This window comes from Rhagoletis pomonella, unplaced genomic scaffold (assembly GCF_013731165.1).
Source record: "Rhagoletis pomonella isolate Grant_MI unplaced genomic scaffold, Rhpom_1.0 Rhpom_scaffold_00001, whole genome shotgun sequence".
Taxonomy (NCBI): domain Eukaryota; kingdom Metazoa; phylum Arthropoda; class Insecta; order Diptera; family Tephritidae; genus Rhagoletis; species Rhagoletis pomonella.
Genome location: NW_023458555.1, coordinates 8,407,652 through 8,423,669, shown reverse-complemented (window position 1 = coordinate 8,423,669; position 16,018 = coordinate 8,407,652). Strand labels below are relative to the sequence as shown.

General features: G+C 37.7%; 3 protein-coding genes across 4 annotated transcripts; 1 reads left to right on the top strand and 2 right to left on the bottom strand.

Annotated features, from left to right (window-relative positions):
• Positions 1-311: 311 nt before the first annotated feature.
• Positions 312-10,583, bottom strand: LOC118738041 (serine/threonine-protein kinase/endoribonuclease IRE1). The gene is made up of 9 exons (XM_036468934.1): positions 10,090-10,583; positions 9,840-9,954; positions 4,497-4,961; positions 4,194-4,416; positions 3,063-4,126; positions 2,772-2,962; positions 2,517-2,699; positions 2,132-2,446; positions 312-2,053 (listed from the first exon to the last, which is right to left on the bottom strand). The coding sequence occupies exons 1-9, from the start codon at positions 10,363-10,365 to the stop codon at positions 1,427-1,429; spliced, it is 3,459 nt and encodes a 1,152-aa protein (XP_036324827.1). The 5' UTR covers positions 10,366-10,583; the 3' UTR covers positions 312-1,426.
• A 543-nt stretch (positions 10,584-11,126) lies between these two features.
• Positions 11,127-13,032, top strand: LOC118738024 (venom serine carboxypeptidase). 2 transcript variants are annotated; one of them, XM_036468902.1, is made up of 2 exons: positions 11,127-11,237; positions 11,377-13,032. In XM_036468902.1, exon 2 carries the CDS (start codon positions 11,379-11,381, stop codon positions 12,840-12,842), a length of 1,464 nt encoding a protein of 487 aa, XP_036324795.1. In that variant the 5' UTR covers positions 11,127-11,237; positions 11,377-11,378; the 3' UTR covers positions 12,843-13,032. The 2 variants fall into 2 exon arrangements, with proteins under 2 accessions (XP_036324795.1, XP_036324800.1); XM_036468907.1 differs by having other exon boundaries at positions 11,158-11,237; positions 11,367-13,032.
• On the bottom strand, positions 13,003-14,007 carry LOC118738036 (rRNA methyltransferase 2, mitochondrial). The gene is made up of 2 exons (XM_036468920.1): positions 13,572-14,007; positions 13,003-13,509 (listed from the first exon to the last, which is right to left on the bottom strand). The coding sequence occupies exons 1-2, from the start codon at positions 13,920-13,922 to the stop codon at positions 13,111-13,113; spliced, it is 750 nt and encodes a 249-aa protein (XP_036324813.1). The 5' UTR covers positions 13,923-14,007; the 3' UTR covers positions 13,003-13,110.
• Between the last annotated feature and the right edge of the window lie 2,011 nt (positions 14,008-16,018).

Here is a 16,018-nt window from a genome sequence, read left to right as displayed (position 1 = left end):
AAAAAACTAAAACATCCCCAGAAATTTTAATACTCAAAGATTATGCACTGGAATTAACAAACATACTTATTTACGAATGTGCATACATACATAGAAATGTACATATGTATGTTGTCATGTTAATGAAGAAGGGCTTTGGCATTTAATTTTCAAATATTTAAAAATATGATTTCAATACAGTCCCAGGCTATGAGGATCGTAAGTTTCATTAAAAATAAAAATAAAAAAATAGATTAAAAGTAACCTAGACCCAAAATAACGTAAGCGACATGTTTTCAATATTTTCTTTTTGATACAGAAATATTCCTAGAGCGTCAGATGCATTTCTGCATAAAAAAGAAATTTTTGGAAAAAATGTCGCTTACATTAATTTGGCGGTTAGGGCTTGATATGTTCCCACAGTATTTCTAATAGTAATTTGCTCTCTCATTCGAAATCCCAATAACATATATCGTCCAAAATCGTTTATGATTATTATTAATATTATGAGGTTTGAGCACTGCGACCTCTAGGGTGGTCTATTGTGCGTGGCCCTTTACCCTATACGTGAAGCAACACATTCACAAAGGATGTTTTCTGGCGTTTCTTCGTCCATCTCACAGAAGCGACAGACGCTCGTGTCTGAAAGCTTCATTTTACTGAGGTGATAACGCAGGGAACAATGTCCCGTGAAGTACCCAGTGAGAGTTCGAAGGTCTTCCCTGCCTAGATTTATGAGCTTTTTTGAAGCTTCTTGTGATGGACAGTCGCGTGCATGCGAAGAAGGCTCTAATCGCCTTGTTTACGGTTGCATCCAAATGTACATTCTAGGTGAGTGTCTTATCCAGCCACACCCCCAGGTATTTTGCTTCATTTGAGAGCCCTATTCTAGTGCCGCCCAGAGTAAATTCTGTCATGGATAACTTTTTCCTCTGGGTAAACGGAACCAGAATAGATTTAGTAGGTTTATGATAAACTCATTGTACGTATTCAAGCCGTTAATGTTTAACAGAATATTTGGTTCTGCGATTTTTTCAGTTTTCGAAAAAAAACACCGGAAAAGAATATAATCAGAATCTTAATTACCAAGAACTCACTCACTATCGAGAGCAATTTGGCTGCCTCTAGATATAAAAAATGTAATTACACTGGTAGAATGAAAACTGTATCGAAACAATGATTTCAAAATCATAAATCATAATCAGAAAAGTGCTTTCTTATCAATAAAAAAAAAAAACCAAATTGAGACTTTCAAAAAATATCAGGGGACATTGATTCAAAAGAGTTTGCGTTATCATACATAGCACGCTACTAGGAAATAGCTGATCTTCCTCATCTAATAAACATCATCATCGTCTTTAACACTAATAACTTATGTATCTTAACGAAATATGCACTTTGCAATTTAAACTAAAGTAATATTTTTCTCTATGCATAAATTTCTTACTCATTCGTCATTGGCCTGTTTACCAGGCAATGTCCATGTGACATTCTTCTCTTTGTTGCCACCATTATTGGCATTCGCATTTGCATTTGCATTGAAGTTTCCATAAATACGATTTGCCGATTTCCCGTAGTTTCGACGAAATTTAAAATTTGCAAACACATCCCGTTTAGTGCCAGCTTCGTCCTCCTCTTCCGCCGCTGCTATCCCTAAATCCAAATTGCGTTGCAAACCAACACCAACAACTTCGGTGGCATCTGGTGTTTTGCGAAAATTATAAATACCTTTGCGCTGCTTCAGTTGTTGCTGCTTTTCAGGTGTACGCGGCGGACGTTTTGGACTAGCGCTGCCATCTTTAGCGCCCGCTGCTACTTGCCTCTGCAAAGGCTTGGGATCGTACTGCAGCGATTGAAAGAGATTGTCGTCCGCATCGAAATACCATGGTCGGCTGAAGTGATAGTCGGCATTGTAATAATGCCCGAAGATTGGCTCCTCGGCACAAATACTAAATGCATGATACGCGTGTGATATTAATTCAGGAAATTTATTAATCCAATAATTTGTGAAATCATGCGGAATACAACCGAGCTTTTGTTGCACCTCGGGCGTGAGTTCGTGGTAATGATGTTTCTGGCGGAGATAAGGTGGGAGAGAAAAAGAGAAATTTGCGTGAGCTTAAATTAAAACTGTTGCCGCCATTCAACTTACCTTATTGCGCAGCGCGCGCAGTAAATCGCGCACACTAGCGCCCATATAGCCACGATATTTGCGCAGATCCTCCGTTATGAGTGGATCGACATGCGCATTCCAGTCGTCGCGCACTATGCAACGACCATTCTTCTCTAGCGACTTTAGCGGCTCTACATGGAATTGCAATTTCTCAACGCGATCGCTGACGTCCTGTAGAAATGCCAATATCTTCTGATTATTCCAAAAGACAGGATGGGCGCTTATGCAGCGCGCCAGTGGACGGCATTGCGCGTCTTTATGTATCATATCTGCGATAAGCTGTTCAGCAAGAATCTGTTGTAATGTAGAGATTATTAGTACAATATACAAAAAATATTTGCAGTCTTTCGCTTTTGTTACTTACGAACTTGCTCGCCTCTTCAGGCATGTTCTCATCATCGTCTGAATCCACCTTTAATTTTGACAAATTGTAGTCGTGCGCCAGTATGTTGTGCTGTCGTTTAAGCGCATCGCCAAACGCATGATGACCACCCGTAAGCACATAGTAGTAGACGCAACCAAGTGAAAAAATATCTACAGCGGTTGTCTGTAATGCAACCACAAGGCAAATATGTAATCATATCTTCTTTGGGCATTAACGCCCCAACTGCCTACTCACCGTACGCAGTCCGCGCATCATTTCGGGCGCAATCCATCCATCTGTACCGGTAACACCGGAACGGCGCGAAAAGCTTGTCTTGCCAAAATTCAACTTTTTGCATAAGCCGAAATCGGATATCATAACACGTACGGTGCCGCTAATATCGGGCAGTGAAAGCAACACGTTTTGAGGTTTGATGTCGCGATGCACTGCAAGCAAAGCAAAAATACAAGCATTAGTAATCAATGTTGTTGTTTTTTTTTCTTCTACATATTCATCTTTACATGTCTGTCTTATACGGCAACTCACCGATATGCAATGAATGCAAGTGACTCAGGCCTGCTGCTGCTTGGCGCAAAACCTCCCAAACGTTGATTTGGGTGCGCAGCTCTTTGCTGCGCTCGCCCTCCGTGTAATCTTGCAACGTAGCGGCGCACAGCTCCACTGCTATGTAACGAAATTGGCGATCCTGTTCGGTGCAGAAATACCGCACCACATTCTCGTGCGCATCGCTTTCGCGCAGTAATGCAACCTCCCGATCGGCGAATGTGAAACATTCGGGCAGCAGCCGTTTCACCGCCACAGAGCGCTCTTCAAATGTGCCTCGAAACACAAAGGTGCCCTCACAACCCTTTCCCAGCACTTCACTGGAGTTGAAGGAAATTTTGCCTACGCGAATATTTCCATCGCCCAGATCGATGAGGTCCAATGCATTTATGTTGCTGCTGCCGCCGCTACTCTTGTTGGAGGAAGAGTACGTTTTGGAACCATTTTCACTTTGGTTTTTCAACTCACGCATCGTGCTGCACATGTACCAGAACATGGCGACCATAGCCAACACCAAAACAATTAGTATCTGATGCACTTTACCGCTCGGATGTTCCATGAACCAGTCGTTGAAGAACTTTTGTATTTTATTACTATTCGCAATGATAACTTTTTTGGTCTTATTGAAGGCATTCGTTGACTCTATTTTTAATTCAATTACTGGCTCAGTTTGTACACCGATTTCTGCAGAGTTCTTTTCGTTACTCGAACCTGTAATAATGCTGTAACCATTTGAATCCACAGAGCCCACATCGGGGAAGTGGTTTATGGTGGCGAGGCCATTACTGGTTTCCTCTTTCGAAGGTGAGGGTGATATTTGCAAATTGCCATCAGTAGGCATATTGTAGTGGCCGAGCACAATGCCAGCATTCTTGCGTATAACATCATTGATGTAAATCATTTTGGGATTTGATTCTTCGTTAGCAGAATTGGGACCATCCAAAAGTTTTATTGGGAGACTGGCTGAAATGCGTGGTGTGTCTTCGTCCACCAACGAGGGCAGCGCATAAAGGCCATGACGATGCTCGCCCACATACAGCGATTGGCTAAGAATATGTAAGAACGTTATTTTTAAGCAGATTTCAAGTAGATACTCTATTTTCAACCACCTACAATAACTTGACGGTATTCACATTGCCGGTCTTGGACTCCTCCAATATGGATTCAAATGCCTCGTCGGAGACCGTGGTGAAAGGCACACTAAGTAGACCCTCAGCACCGAGCAGAAATGCAGCGACCACTGGACTTGTTAGATCGCGTCGCCACAAAAACTTGCCATTCTTGCGATCCAAAGTGACTATATTACCATTGGATGTGGTGGTTAAGTGCAGATATTCTAGCAAAAATAAAAATAAAAAAATTTGTCTTTATTTGATACTTTGTTTTTCTTTTTTTTTTTGCTATCACCCAACTCACCATACTCCTTCGATATATCCGGTGTCATAGTGTGCGCACTGTAATCATAGAAAGTGATATTCCAAGGCTTGGCATTCTTTCCCTTCGCCAAGCTGTCGTACATCATCACAGTGTACTGGGTGCGCCCCAAGTAAATCGACTGCGAAGTGCCACGCTTCGCCTTATTCTCATTTTCCGTTGGGTTTTGTATGGCATCTGCTTCGGTGGCGCCAGGTCCAAAGCCCATAACTTTCTTACGGGTACCCGACTTTGGATCGACCATGAACCAAGTATCGCTCTTTTTGCCCGAATACAAAATGCCGTCGGATGAGCGGCACGGCGCGCTGGCTACAAGCTGAGGTATGGTGTAGGGCAATTTCTTTAAGTTACCCATGTCGCCAAGTTGATAAATGCTGCCATCTCTTGGATCAGGTAAATATTGTGGCGCTTGTACATTTTCTTCTTGTTCAGCGCGTATTGGTGGATCTGTGGGGAGAGGATTTCTATGAATTAATTTGGAAAAATTAAAATAATTTCAAATTTGTTCAAAAATATGCTAAATCTGTGTGAGTAGTGGTTGTTATAATAACATAAAAACTCCTAAAACAATTTTGAGGAATGTTGCTGAAATGACAGTCCATGGCTAGATTTAAATCAGGATCATTCTGCTAACGTAGACCAGCTGAAGTTGAAATGGATCGATTTGAGTTGACTGAAAATCTTTGGGAAATGTATGCATGGGACTTTTTTTTCTACTATTTGTTCCGAACATAAAACTATCTCAATCGGCCTGGCCTACGACATAACGGAAAGACGTGCCCTAAAACTTAGCAAATTCATAGAATTTTTAACAAAGCGCATTTTACATTATGGCTTTTTACAAAAACAAAGTTATCTTTTCCAAATGCTATTGTACTTAATATCTAAAAATATAGCAAGAAGAAAAAATACATGTATACAGTTAGTTTCGCCAAGAAAAACAGATATTTAGACCATAGTGGCATGTGAAAAATGTTACAGAATTTTCTTTATGAAACGGAACAGAAATTTCGTGGAGTTCATGTTAACCACTTCATATGACTTTTTTTAAAGTGTTCCCACGACAGTCGGGTCTACGTAACCGGAACGACCCAGATTTATACCTGGCCAAGGACTCCAGCAACACTCCCAAACAATTCTTTGGGGAATATGTATGCTGCTACAACAACCACCACTTTCTTTAAAGATTCGTAAAGAAATCCTTACCACTTCTCTTAAAGATTGTGTTAAGATTGTGGGAATTTTAGTTTGCAGGGATACTATATAAAACATGCTGTTTGTATGTAGCTAAAAACTATAATACTCTTTGGTAAAAGTCAGACTCCTCATTGTTTCGGTAAGTTAATAGCAAATACCGTAGAACAATGTGACTGTATGTATTTTCCTCCTTTGTTTTAAATGATAACTAACAAAAATAAATTTACATAGCTGCTTTTGAGTCAGCAAATGGCAGAGTTAATGACGTTCAGAAACTATTAAAAACATTTAGATTTACAAACGTAGCAATGTACATAATATGATGTATGCATAGATATTAATATACATACATATCTATGGTCCTCTAGAATAACGACACAATTCAAAATTAAAAAAATTAAAATAAAAAACCCTTACATCTATTAAGTGTCCCATGTCTTTAATACTTGCCTAACCTGTTTCTAATCCGGACTAATGTAAGTATAAAGCAGAGGACCGTTATTGCAGAGGACCATCGATATGTAGTTATTATCCAGATATTCGTATATATTTACATCGCTTGGTAAAGCTGCTCATAAAGGTATTTTTGCATACGTACATGCGTACTTATGTATGTATGTACATACATATGTATGGACTCGATATGAATGTGTGATCAAAGTTCCATACAATTTATTGCAAACAAATTCTTTAATTTTCCGAATGATTTCTAAAGCTCTGATTGCCCATAAACTATCTTTATACAGTATACGCAATATATATGTTTACATGCAAAGGTATGTACATACATACATACGCACATAAATACATTAATACAAGTAAGTATACAAAAATTAGTCACACCAGAGTGATGAGCATAGAAGTTCGCATTGAACAAAATTTGATAGCCAGAAAAACACATGAGCCCAGAATTTGCAATTAGAGCAAAAACATGTGCGGGTTTTGCCACGCAGTTAGCTACAGCTTCAGCAGTATGCGATGTACTTACATATGTACATATATACAACTTTATGTCAGTGCCATATTTAATCATAGATGCATGAGCATGTACAAATGTACTTCTATGTATATATATGTATATGTATATGCATACTTGTAGACATTTATTTTGTGTTGCTATATATATGTACATACATACATATGTATGTACATTAAACATTTATACACCACACCCAGAAGATAATTTAGGTAGGCCTTCTTAAGTGAAGCCATTCTAAGAGGCCTACCCCAGAAGGGCTGAAAAAGTGCTTCCTTGCATACCTTCTAGAAGGGCTTGTTCATTTAAAATTTACGCGAATGCATAAATAATGTAGTTATTTAGCACTGCAAATGGATTTCAATATAGCTTTTAAGTTGCTATAACACATATTTGATATAAAGCTTACGCAAATAATTTAAAAATTTTGGATTTTTATAAATTAAAGAAGCAAATTTAAAGGAAAACCAAAAGGCCTTCTGAATTACGTCCTATAAAAGCCCTTCTGGAAGGCCTTCTATGGATAGCAAAAGAGGAAGGCCTTCAATTTGTGCGACTCCATATAAAAAAGAAAGGAGAAAGGAATGTAGAGTGGTAGGCCTCTTGACTCTCAGGCAGGTCTTCCGGAAGGACTTTTAACTCCTGAAATTATCTGCTGGGAATCGTCTAACGATAGTATAAAATACCTAAATTATAAATTATGAACCACCTGTGTAAAATAAAAGCAATAAAATAAATCAAAAAAATCGATAAACACTGGAGCAAATAAATGCACATATCGGCAAAATCAATATATTATATGTATATGTATTTAGTCAGTGCAAACATATGTATGTACATGCTTATACTCAGTATATTTTCGTTTCGTGCTTACGCTTAAATTAGCAAAATGTTTTGAGTTGTATTATTTTTTCTACGCTCACACATAAATATACATCGGTGCGGTTACGATATAAGAAATTAAGAAATCAGTTATCATTTTGTTATCAACACAAAATTTATGACAGAATCCAATGAGTGGCGGAAGGCTTATTGTTATCGGCATTTCCATGCAGTCTCCCACTGATACGCCATTACAGTAGCAAACCGAAAGAAACTTCTATACATTTTTCTTATACATCCGTCGACGTTTTCAATAAAGGAAAAAATTTCGTTTAATTAAATGTGCCAGACCATCTTATTATTTTAGGTGACGCTGGAGAGCACGAAAAATATGTTTTACTTGGCTTTTATGGCTTTTATGGCTTTTATGGATTTTATTGGGCTTTTGCGGTTAGGCGCAATGGAAAATAATACCCACCAAACTTCACTCATACCTTAAGTATGCAGAAAACAGGCATTTTTATGGTAACAAAAATTCTAAAAGTACAAGTAAAATATTATTTCTATATGTATGTGCTTATATAAAAGCGATTTGTGAATAGTCCCCTTAATTTTACTAGTTTGCACGCATTCATATAGAAGGCTCTGTAAAATAAAACGAAATTAGAGCCATGATAAAAATATAGTAAGGTAGAACCGCTGAGAGTCACTTTTAAAATTCTTGACGTTTCCAAACAATTTAATTTTTAAATTTACTCACAAACTCACACACACATTTTCATTTTCAATCTCAAGCAACAACAATTTCGAACAATTTCAATTTTTTATTTTCACTTTTATATGATTTTAAAATGTTGGCAAACATCAAAAAAAAAATCATGGCCGACAAATTGAGAGAACGGTTCTACCTTACTATGTTTTTATCATGATTAGAGCTTAGAGGTTTACAAAAGTTTAACATACACATATTTTTTTACTCATACGTAAAAGCGATTTGAAAGTCCTTTTAGTTAAAAGCATAAATTATTAGACGGGTAAATATATTAACACACACTTTTAATTGTGGGAACAACCATATGGTGAACGCGGGACAATCACAACAATTTACTCAACTGTTTAAATTTATGAACGAGTACCCACAAGAAATCCAAGAACCAACGTAATTATCTGGCCAATTAGTTAGTCTTAGGCAGCTGCTGTAGCAGAGTGATTAGAAGTGCGTAATACAACTCCGGTGGGACATGGGTTCCAATCCTGAGTCTATTTTCTAACCGCGGTCGACTCCTAGGTTGGCAATTGCAAACCTCCGAGTGTATTTTTGTCCTGAAAAAATTTCTCATAAAACCATTTCGTCTGTTGGAGGTCCCTACATTCGTGTCATAACATCTTGTCAGACACTACAAATTGGAGGGAAAGTTGGACCAACTTAGCAAAACTGTGAAGGCCAATTATTTTTTTAATTTTTTTTAATTAGTGTTTTTGTAATTTACATACCCATACATTATGTATATATATGTATACATTAGGGCGATTTTTTTGCGGCTATTGTTGTTTTTTCTCTCTTACCTCAAAATTTTGTGGAAAACACCTAAGAAAGAGGTCACTGAAAATTTAAACCCTTAATATTAACATAAAGTACTCGCCCAAGGCGTGAAATGATTTTCCATATAAAATACACGTAAACTTTAGAGTTTTTTTCTTAAAAAGTCCACAGCTCAGAGGAATTTTATGGTATAATTTCGGTCAATGATGGGTTTTCTTCCAAATTGAATGCTGTACAAAAGTGTATATAACGGTTTAATCTTAACTCCCATCACCGAGGCAGCACGGGTCACTAAACCCAATTTTTAAATGAAATTCTCGTTTTTTTGCCCCTATCTCGAAAATAAGAAGAGCTACAGAAAAAATATAAATGGCAAACTTGTAGGACTTTCAATTTCCTACTTAATGTTAATATTACCTAATGTTAATATTAAGGGTTCAAATTTTCAGAGAGCTTTTTGTTAGGTGTTTTTCAAAAAATTTTGAAGTAGGAGTGAACAAAAAACAATAGTCACAAAAAATAACCCTAGTATACATACATACGCGGATGTTAGTAAGCCTTTGTAACATATATGAAATTGTTTCTTAATGCATTTGAAAAATACATTTGTTTAGAAATTTTTTGCTGACTCAGCAAAATATATTAGCAGTTAGATGCCAGGATAACATTTCATTGCTTATTTATATTGAAAATGTTGTGTACATTTTGCCAAAGGGCACCCAAAAGTGTATATTCATGCATTTATATGATTATTATGTATGTATGTAGATTCGGATGATTTACTCACCGTCTGCTATGGTCCAGCGTATTTCACTTGTTATCGGATCGATAGCTGTTAATCCGCCCCCTAATGTCGAGAACACCATTAATGTTTCTTCATCTCGTGCCAAATCAGTGCATGCCTATGGAATGATACAGATTACATACAATTATTTATCGTACCGGCTAAAATATGTAGGCAGCGCCACCATGCCACTTCATCAATTTATTGTTGACACACATGTATGTACATATGTTTTGCTTTTTGTTACACCTACCTCCCTCAGGCGAAACACTCGCACTTGTTCGGTTGCAACACCCTCCCTTGAATCAGTATTATTCCCATTTTCCTTTGACAAATTTTGTGCATTTTCAACAGTTGTTTTAATTTTTGCTGAGCCTGGCGTGACTGTTGCCGTAGACAAAGTGGCTGATGCAATCAAAATACACAATCCGAAACAAATAGCAACGTTCCATTGCAAAAGCAAAATCGACATCGACGTCCACGATCGCGACACCACCGACCACCGAAAAAACATTTTCCTTCTCAACATGTCCACTATTTTTCACTCAGTTTATAAGCTATATCAGACATCACTTTTTTCAAATCATAATTTGCATAAGAATTATCAACACTTTATGTGCGAGTTAAACACCTTTTTGTTTTTAAACACTTTATGCACTTATTTCAATTATTAATATTAACAAATTGGAGTACTCCGCATCTAGAAAAATTTGCCATTGTTGAAGTTGTCAAATGAACTGGATGGGAAGAAACGAACTGGAAAGAATCACGAATCGGCAGGGTTGCAAACTTTTGGTACTAGGGTTTGGAATTTAAGTGTTTTGGTCTAGGTAACGCCGATTTTCCGTAGTGCCAAAATAAGTTAATTTACGTGCGGTGTTATGGCCGCAAAAAGTTTTCGGTCCATATTTTTTCGAGAATGAGCAGGAAACGCCAGAAACGATTTCTGGGGCTTCTTACAGAACAATGATTGGCAACTTTTTGCGGCCAACGGCAGAAGAGCATCGTAATTTGTGGTTGAAACAAGGTGGAGCTACTGTGCACATTGCTAGGCAAACTATGGACCTGCTACGTGAAATTGGTAGGTCTTATTTGGCCCACCCTTTATTGATTGGAATTTACGAATTTATTAAAGGAACTTACTTGGGCATGATTCCATGAAAGTAGGTACTTATGTATTTATCGTTCGCTCAAAAAATGAAAGGGTTAAAAATTAGTAAAGAAACACCGACACACATCGATGTTTGAAGCCACGACCCTCGATGTTGCTCGATACATCGATGTTTTTTTTTTGCATCCCTAATTTACCGGCGGCGCTGCACTACTTGTGCATTTGTTTTGCAAATTTGCAGCAAGTTGGTTGGGTTTCTTTGTTAAAATATAAATTTTTTCAACTGAAAGGTTTGTTATCTAATCATACCTCATATCATATATTTTAGCATAAAACGTTATTTCATTAAAGATCTATTTAGCTACAGCATACAACACATACTCCCTATTCACTTTCTGCTTATTTGTTTTCATTTTTGGGTACCATCAGACATGAAATCTGCAACTCATGTTGCCCTCTTCGCCATTTTGGCGACGTTGGCACTATTTGTAACAGCCGATGCAAAGAAGTCTCGCAAATTGAAGTATGCAAGAAGTTTTATCAATCCATATCCACGCTTTGAAGAATATAACGATGGTGGCGATCCTGGCGAACCACTATTCCTTACGCCTCTTATCAATGACGATAAGATACCAAAAGAACAGGTACGACAAAAAGCTCTCGTACTTGGCAGTCAGTTCCATAAGGTAGAGAGCTATGCTGGGTATTTAACGGTTGATGCAGCTCGCAAGTCGAATATGTTCTTCTGGTATTTCCCCGCTGAGCAGGATCCCTCCTATGCGCCAGTAGTTTTATGGTTACAAGGTGGGCCGGGCGCGTCTTCGTTGTTTGGTTTGTTTGCAGAAAATGGGCCATTTGAGTTTGACTCCCACGGTCATTTGCAAAAGCGCAATTACACATGGAGTAGCACACACAATCTTATATACATTGACAACCCAGTTGGTACGGGTTTCAGCTTCACCGGAAGCGATGATGGCTACGCACGAAATGAAAAAGATGTCGGACGCAATCTTCATGAGGCAGTGATGCAATTATACGAACTCTTTGAATGGAGAAATTCGACCGGTTTCTGGATAACCGGTGAATCCTATGCCGGTAAATACGTACCAGCTTTGGCGTATCACATTCATTTGGCACAAAATGCCATTGATACACGTATGTACATTCCGCTAAAAGGTTTAGCTATAGGCAATGGACTTTCTGATCCTTTACATCAGCTCAAATATGGTGATTACTTATATCAATTGGGCTTAATCGACGATCATGGCTTGAAAGAGTTCCATATTCAAGAAGAGAAGGGCAAAAAATGCATTGAACAGCATGATATGGAATGCGCATTTGAAGTATTCGACGGTCTTGTCAATGGCGATCTTACAAATGGTTCAATTTTTCACAACCTTACTGGTTATAATTTCTATTACAACTATTTGAAGACCGATAGTGACGAACCATCTGAAGTACTTGGCAATTTTATTCAATCGTCAGTAACTCGGCGGGCAATTCACGTCGGTAACATGACATTCCACGATCTAGACAAAGAGAATAAAGTGGAAAAGTTTTTGAAAAAGGATGTTATGGATACTGTAGCACCATGGATAGCGGAACTTTTAAATGATTACATTGTTTGCATATATAGTGGTCAGTTAGATATAATTGTCGCCTATCCTTTGACACGCAACTACTTGAAGCATTTGAAGTTTGCTGATGCTGATAAATACAAAATAGCGGAGCGGCAAATTTGGCGCGTGGAAGGAGAAATAGCCGGATATGCCAAACACGCTGGTCACTTAATTGAAATTTTGGTTCGCAACGCTGGGCATATGGCGCCTGGTGACCAACCTAAATGGTTGCAATGGATGATTCACCATTTGACTCACTACAAAAAAGTGGTATAAACATGTAGTCCAGTAACTGATAGTAGAGCAATCGCACCACTACTACTCGTTTTTCTCAAATACCTACATACATATTTTTTATAAATAATAATAGAACTTTATTGATTGTACGAACTTAATACAACCAAAGAATTCATGTTGTTATTAAAGATAAATTAAATAAAGGGAGTTTACCTATATATGTATATATGTAAACGGAACGAACCTTTTATTTGATTTAATAAAATGATATGGCCACAATACTTATACCCTTTACCTCTTAGTGGCATTAGCATTTAATGTCTGCGCTTTTATCTAGTGTCTTCTCCAGTCCCTTAAAACGACGGGCCACCAGAAAAAATTCCGCGGAGTCCGATCGACTGGATTCGGGTTTAACACGTTTAACATGCTCATAAAATCGTTCCAAATCTTTTTCGAGTTTAGGCACATCACCATTCGCCCATAGTTTAACGACCAAATGGGCTTCTGGCGCAGACATCGCTAGAGCGAATCGAAGTACAGCATAACACAAACCCATTATATTCTCTTGATCCAACATTTTCACGCCCGTTGCATTTGGCGCCATATCAGAGAGAACACAATTTACCGGCCGGCTTGCCAATGCCTCTCGCAAACGCTGTTGAGCTACAGGGGTTGTAAAATCCATGCCACCGAATACAGTAGCGCCCTGCATGTGTATGCAAATAAGAATATTGGCTGGTGTTATAGCAACTTACTGACATCACTTACCGGTATAGCATGAAAGTGTAACAAGTCAATGCTGAAGACAGCACCCTTCTTATGTCCTTCTTTAGCGCCATTGGCATTTGTGCGATCAACCGCTACTTGCGTCCAACTACCTGGAGCTGCCCCGCAATCCAGCACAGTATCGCCGGGTCTCAGTATCTTGAACCTATCGTCGATTTCCAATAATTTGAAGGCACTTCGGCAACGGAGATTCATCATTTTTGCTTTCTCCACATAAGGATCGGCCAGTTGTCGTGTAAGCCATTCTTGTGAACTTTTGCTCTTACCTTTAAGATTACGAGGTATTTGTTTTGCAAGACCAGCATGTGTGTGAATAAAATGTTTAAGTAGCATGGCGCAATTAGGACAATGAAGATGTTTGACCGAGTGATAACAAAAACAGCTGTTTGTTTATTTTTTTTGTTAAAACGGTGGAACGCGGGAGATTGCAACATAGGGAACGATGCAGTGAAATTTACAAGGCTTAGCAATAAATAAGCATATACTACACCCTGTTTTGTTTTATCAAATAACCGCCAATTGTAGAAAAGAAAGTCGAAATTTGATCTGTTGTACCGTGATTAATTACTTTTTATTGTGTTATTTGTGTTCAAGTCGAAAGTTGTTCATGAAGTTTTGAGTAAACAGCTGTAGGCGGACCACTTAGTTTTCAATCATGATGTAATAATAACATGGTTTTCAATCATCTTGAATTTGAAATTGAATGATGGTAACTCAATTCTTCGGAAGCGCCAGCTAAATGGCTAATGTATTATATGGAGCTGAACTTCTGTACCTGTTTTACCATCACGATGACCAGGTAAGCTAGTTTTTAAGGAAACAAGGAAACACACACACTGCAAACTAGATTTTAAAGTGGCCGCATTGTTCCTTGGGATCCCCGTTGAACAATGAATTTCTATCAACTATCGTGCGTGGTTCCAGTCGACTGAAGTTATTATCTACTTATGTGATGTACAAATGTATTAAAAGTCTCAAAAAAACAACAAATTTTCAGTGTATAAAGGGTGTGTAACTAATCACCTCATCAAACTTCATATCCAGTTAACCGTGGATAAATTAACCAGATAAATTATGTCGGGCTACCGGTATGTATGTACGTAAACCACAACTTGTTGCACACCAAATATTACTGTCCTTGATGGCTGAACTCCGACGCTCGTTCATTTTTGAACGGTAAAAAATGGCCGTGTACCCACGGGAAAATTACCGTGTATCCACGGTAAAAAATTACCGTAGAACTACGGTAAAAATTTACTGTGGATCCACGGCAATTTCTGAAGGTGTTTGCTTGCCGAAGAAGATGTTGGTGTTGATTTCCGAAGTGCGCGAAGAACCACCTTTTTAATTTAGATGTACGGTAAAAGATAGGCTGACTTCCAAAACGTACCAATACAATGTTTGGATACTGTTATACTGCGGCATTCAAACTCTTTTTATGCAAAGTTGCGAAACATTGCAACCACATACATTGCATGTTTTAAATATGCAATATAACAATGAACAATTTTTCAGAATATTCCATTTTTAAAACACCAATAGTAGCCAAAAACAAACGAAGCATCAATTTTGTTCCTGAAGCGCTGATTTCTCTAGCGATGCGTTTCGATAACTTTTGGGATGCGTTTTGGAAAAGTGTACATTGTCACTATTTTGTAGTTCGGCATTATGGAACACGAACGAACGAATTGATTTTTGAATGAATGGCAGCAACTTAGGTATGTATGTACATATGTACATCTATTGTGAGCAAATCAAATACTACGCATGGTGAATACACTGCCGTGACCCACGAGAAATTAGGATTGTTCATTCACGTTGGAAAAATAGATAGCCTCGGGTCCACACTAATTTTTGTCGTAGATCTACTGTTAAAAAATACAGTTATTCGCACGCCTCGAAAATCGCTGTGAATCCACGGTAATTTTTTCCGCGGATTCGTGATTTTCGATTCGTACGAAAACAAGATTATGCCCATCGTAACTTTTTTGGTCGGAATTTATTTTCATTGTAACAGTTATTTTTTCTGTTGTTTTTTTTGGTTTAGTTAAGTAGTTTCTTAAATATGAAGAAAACACAAAATTTTGTAAACGGAAAATTAAATTCCTTCAGAAAAAATTATAATTAACCCAGTAAAATTAGACTTTTTCTTAAAAAAATTTGTAACAGCAATTTTTTGATGCAGTTTACTTCTATTTGACACGTAGATCATGGATCCACAGTCTTGCCCCTAAATTTAATTTGGCAACATTCCGCCATCTTGAATTTAAGTTTTTTTGGTTTTTTTGTGATTTGCAAGCTGATTTTGCATTAAAAAAAACCTTCTATATAACAAATATGGGTAATTAAATTCTCTACATATTTGTATTTAATCATTTTTTACGAAAATTTATTATTATTTATTTTATCAACTATGTTTCATTGTATAT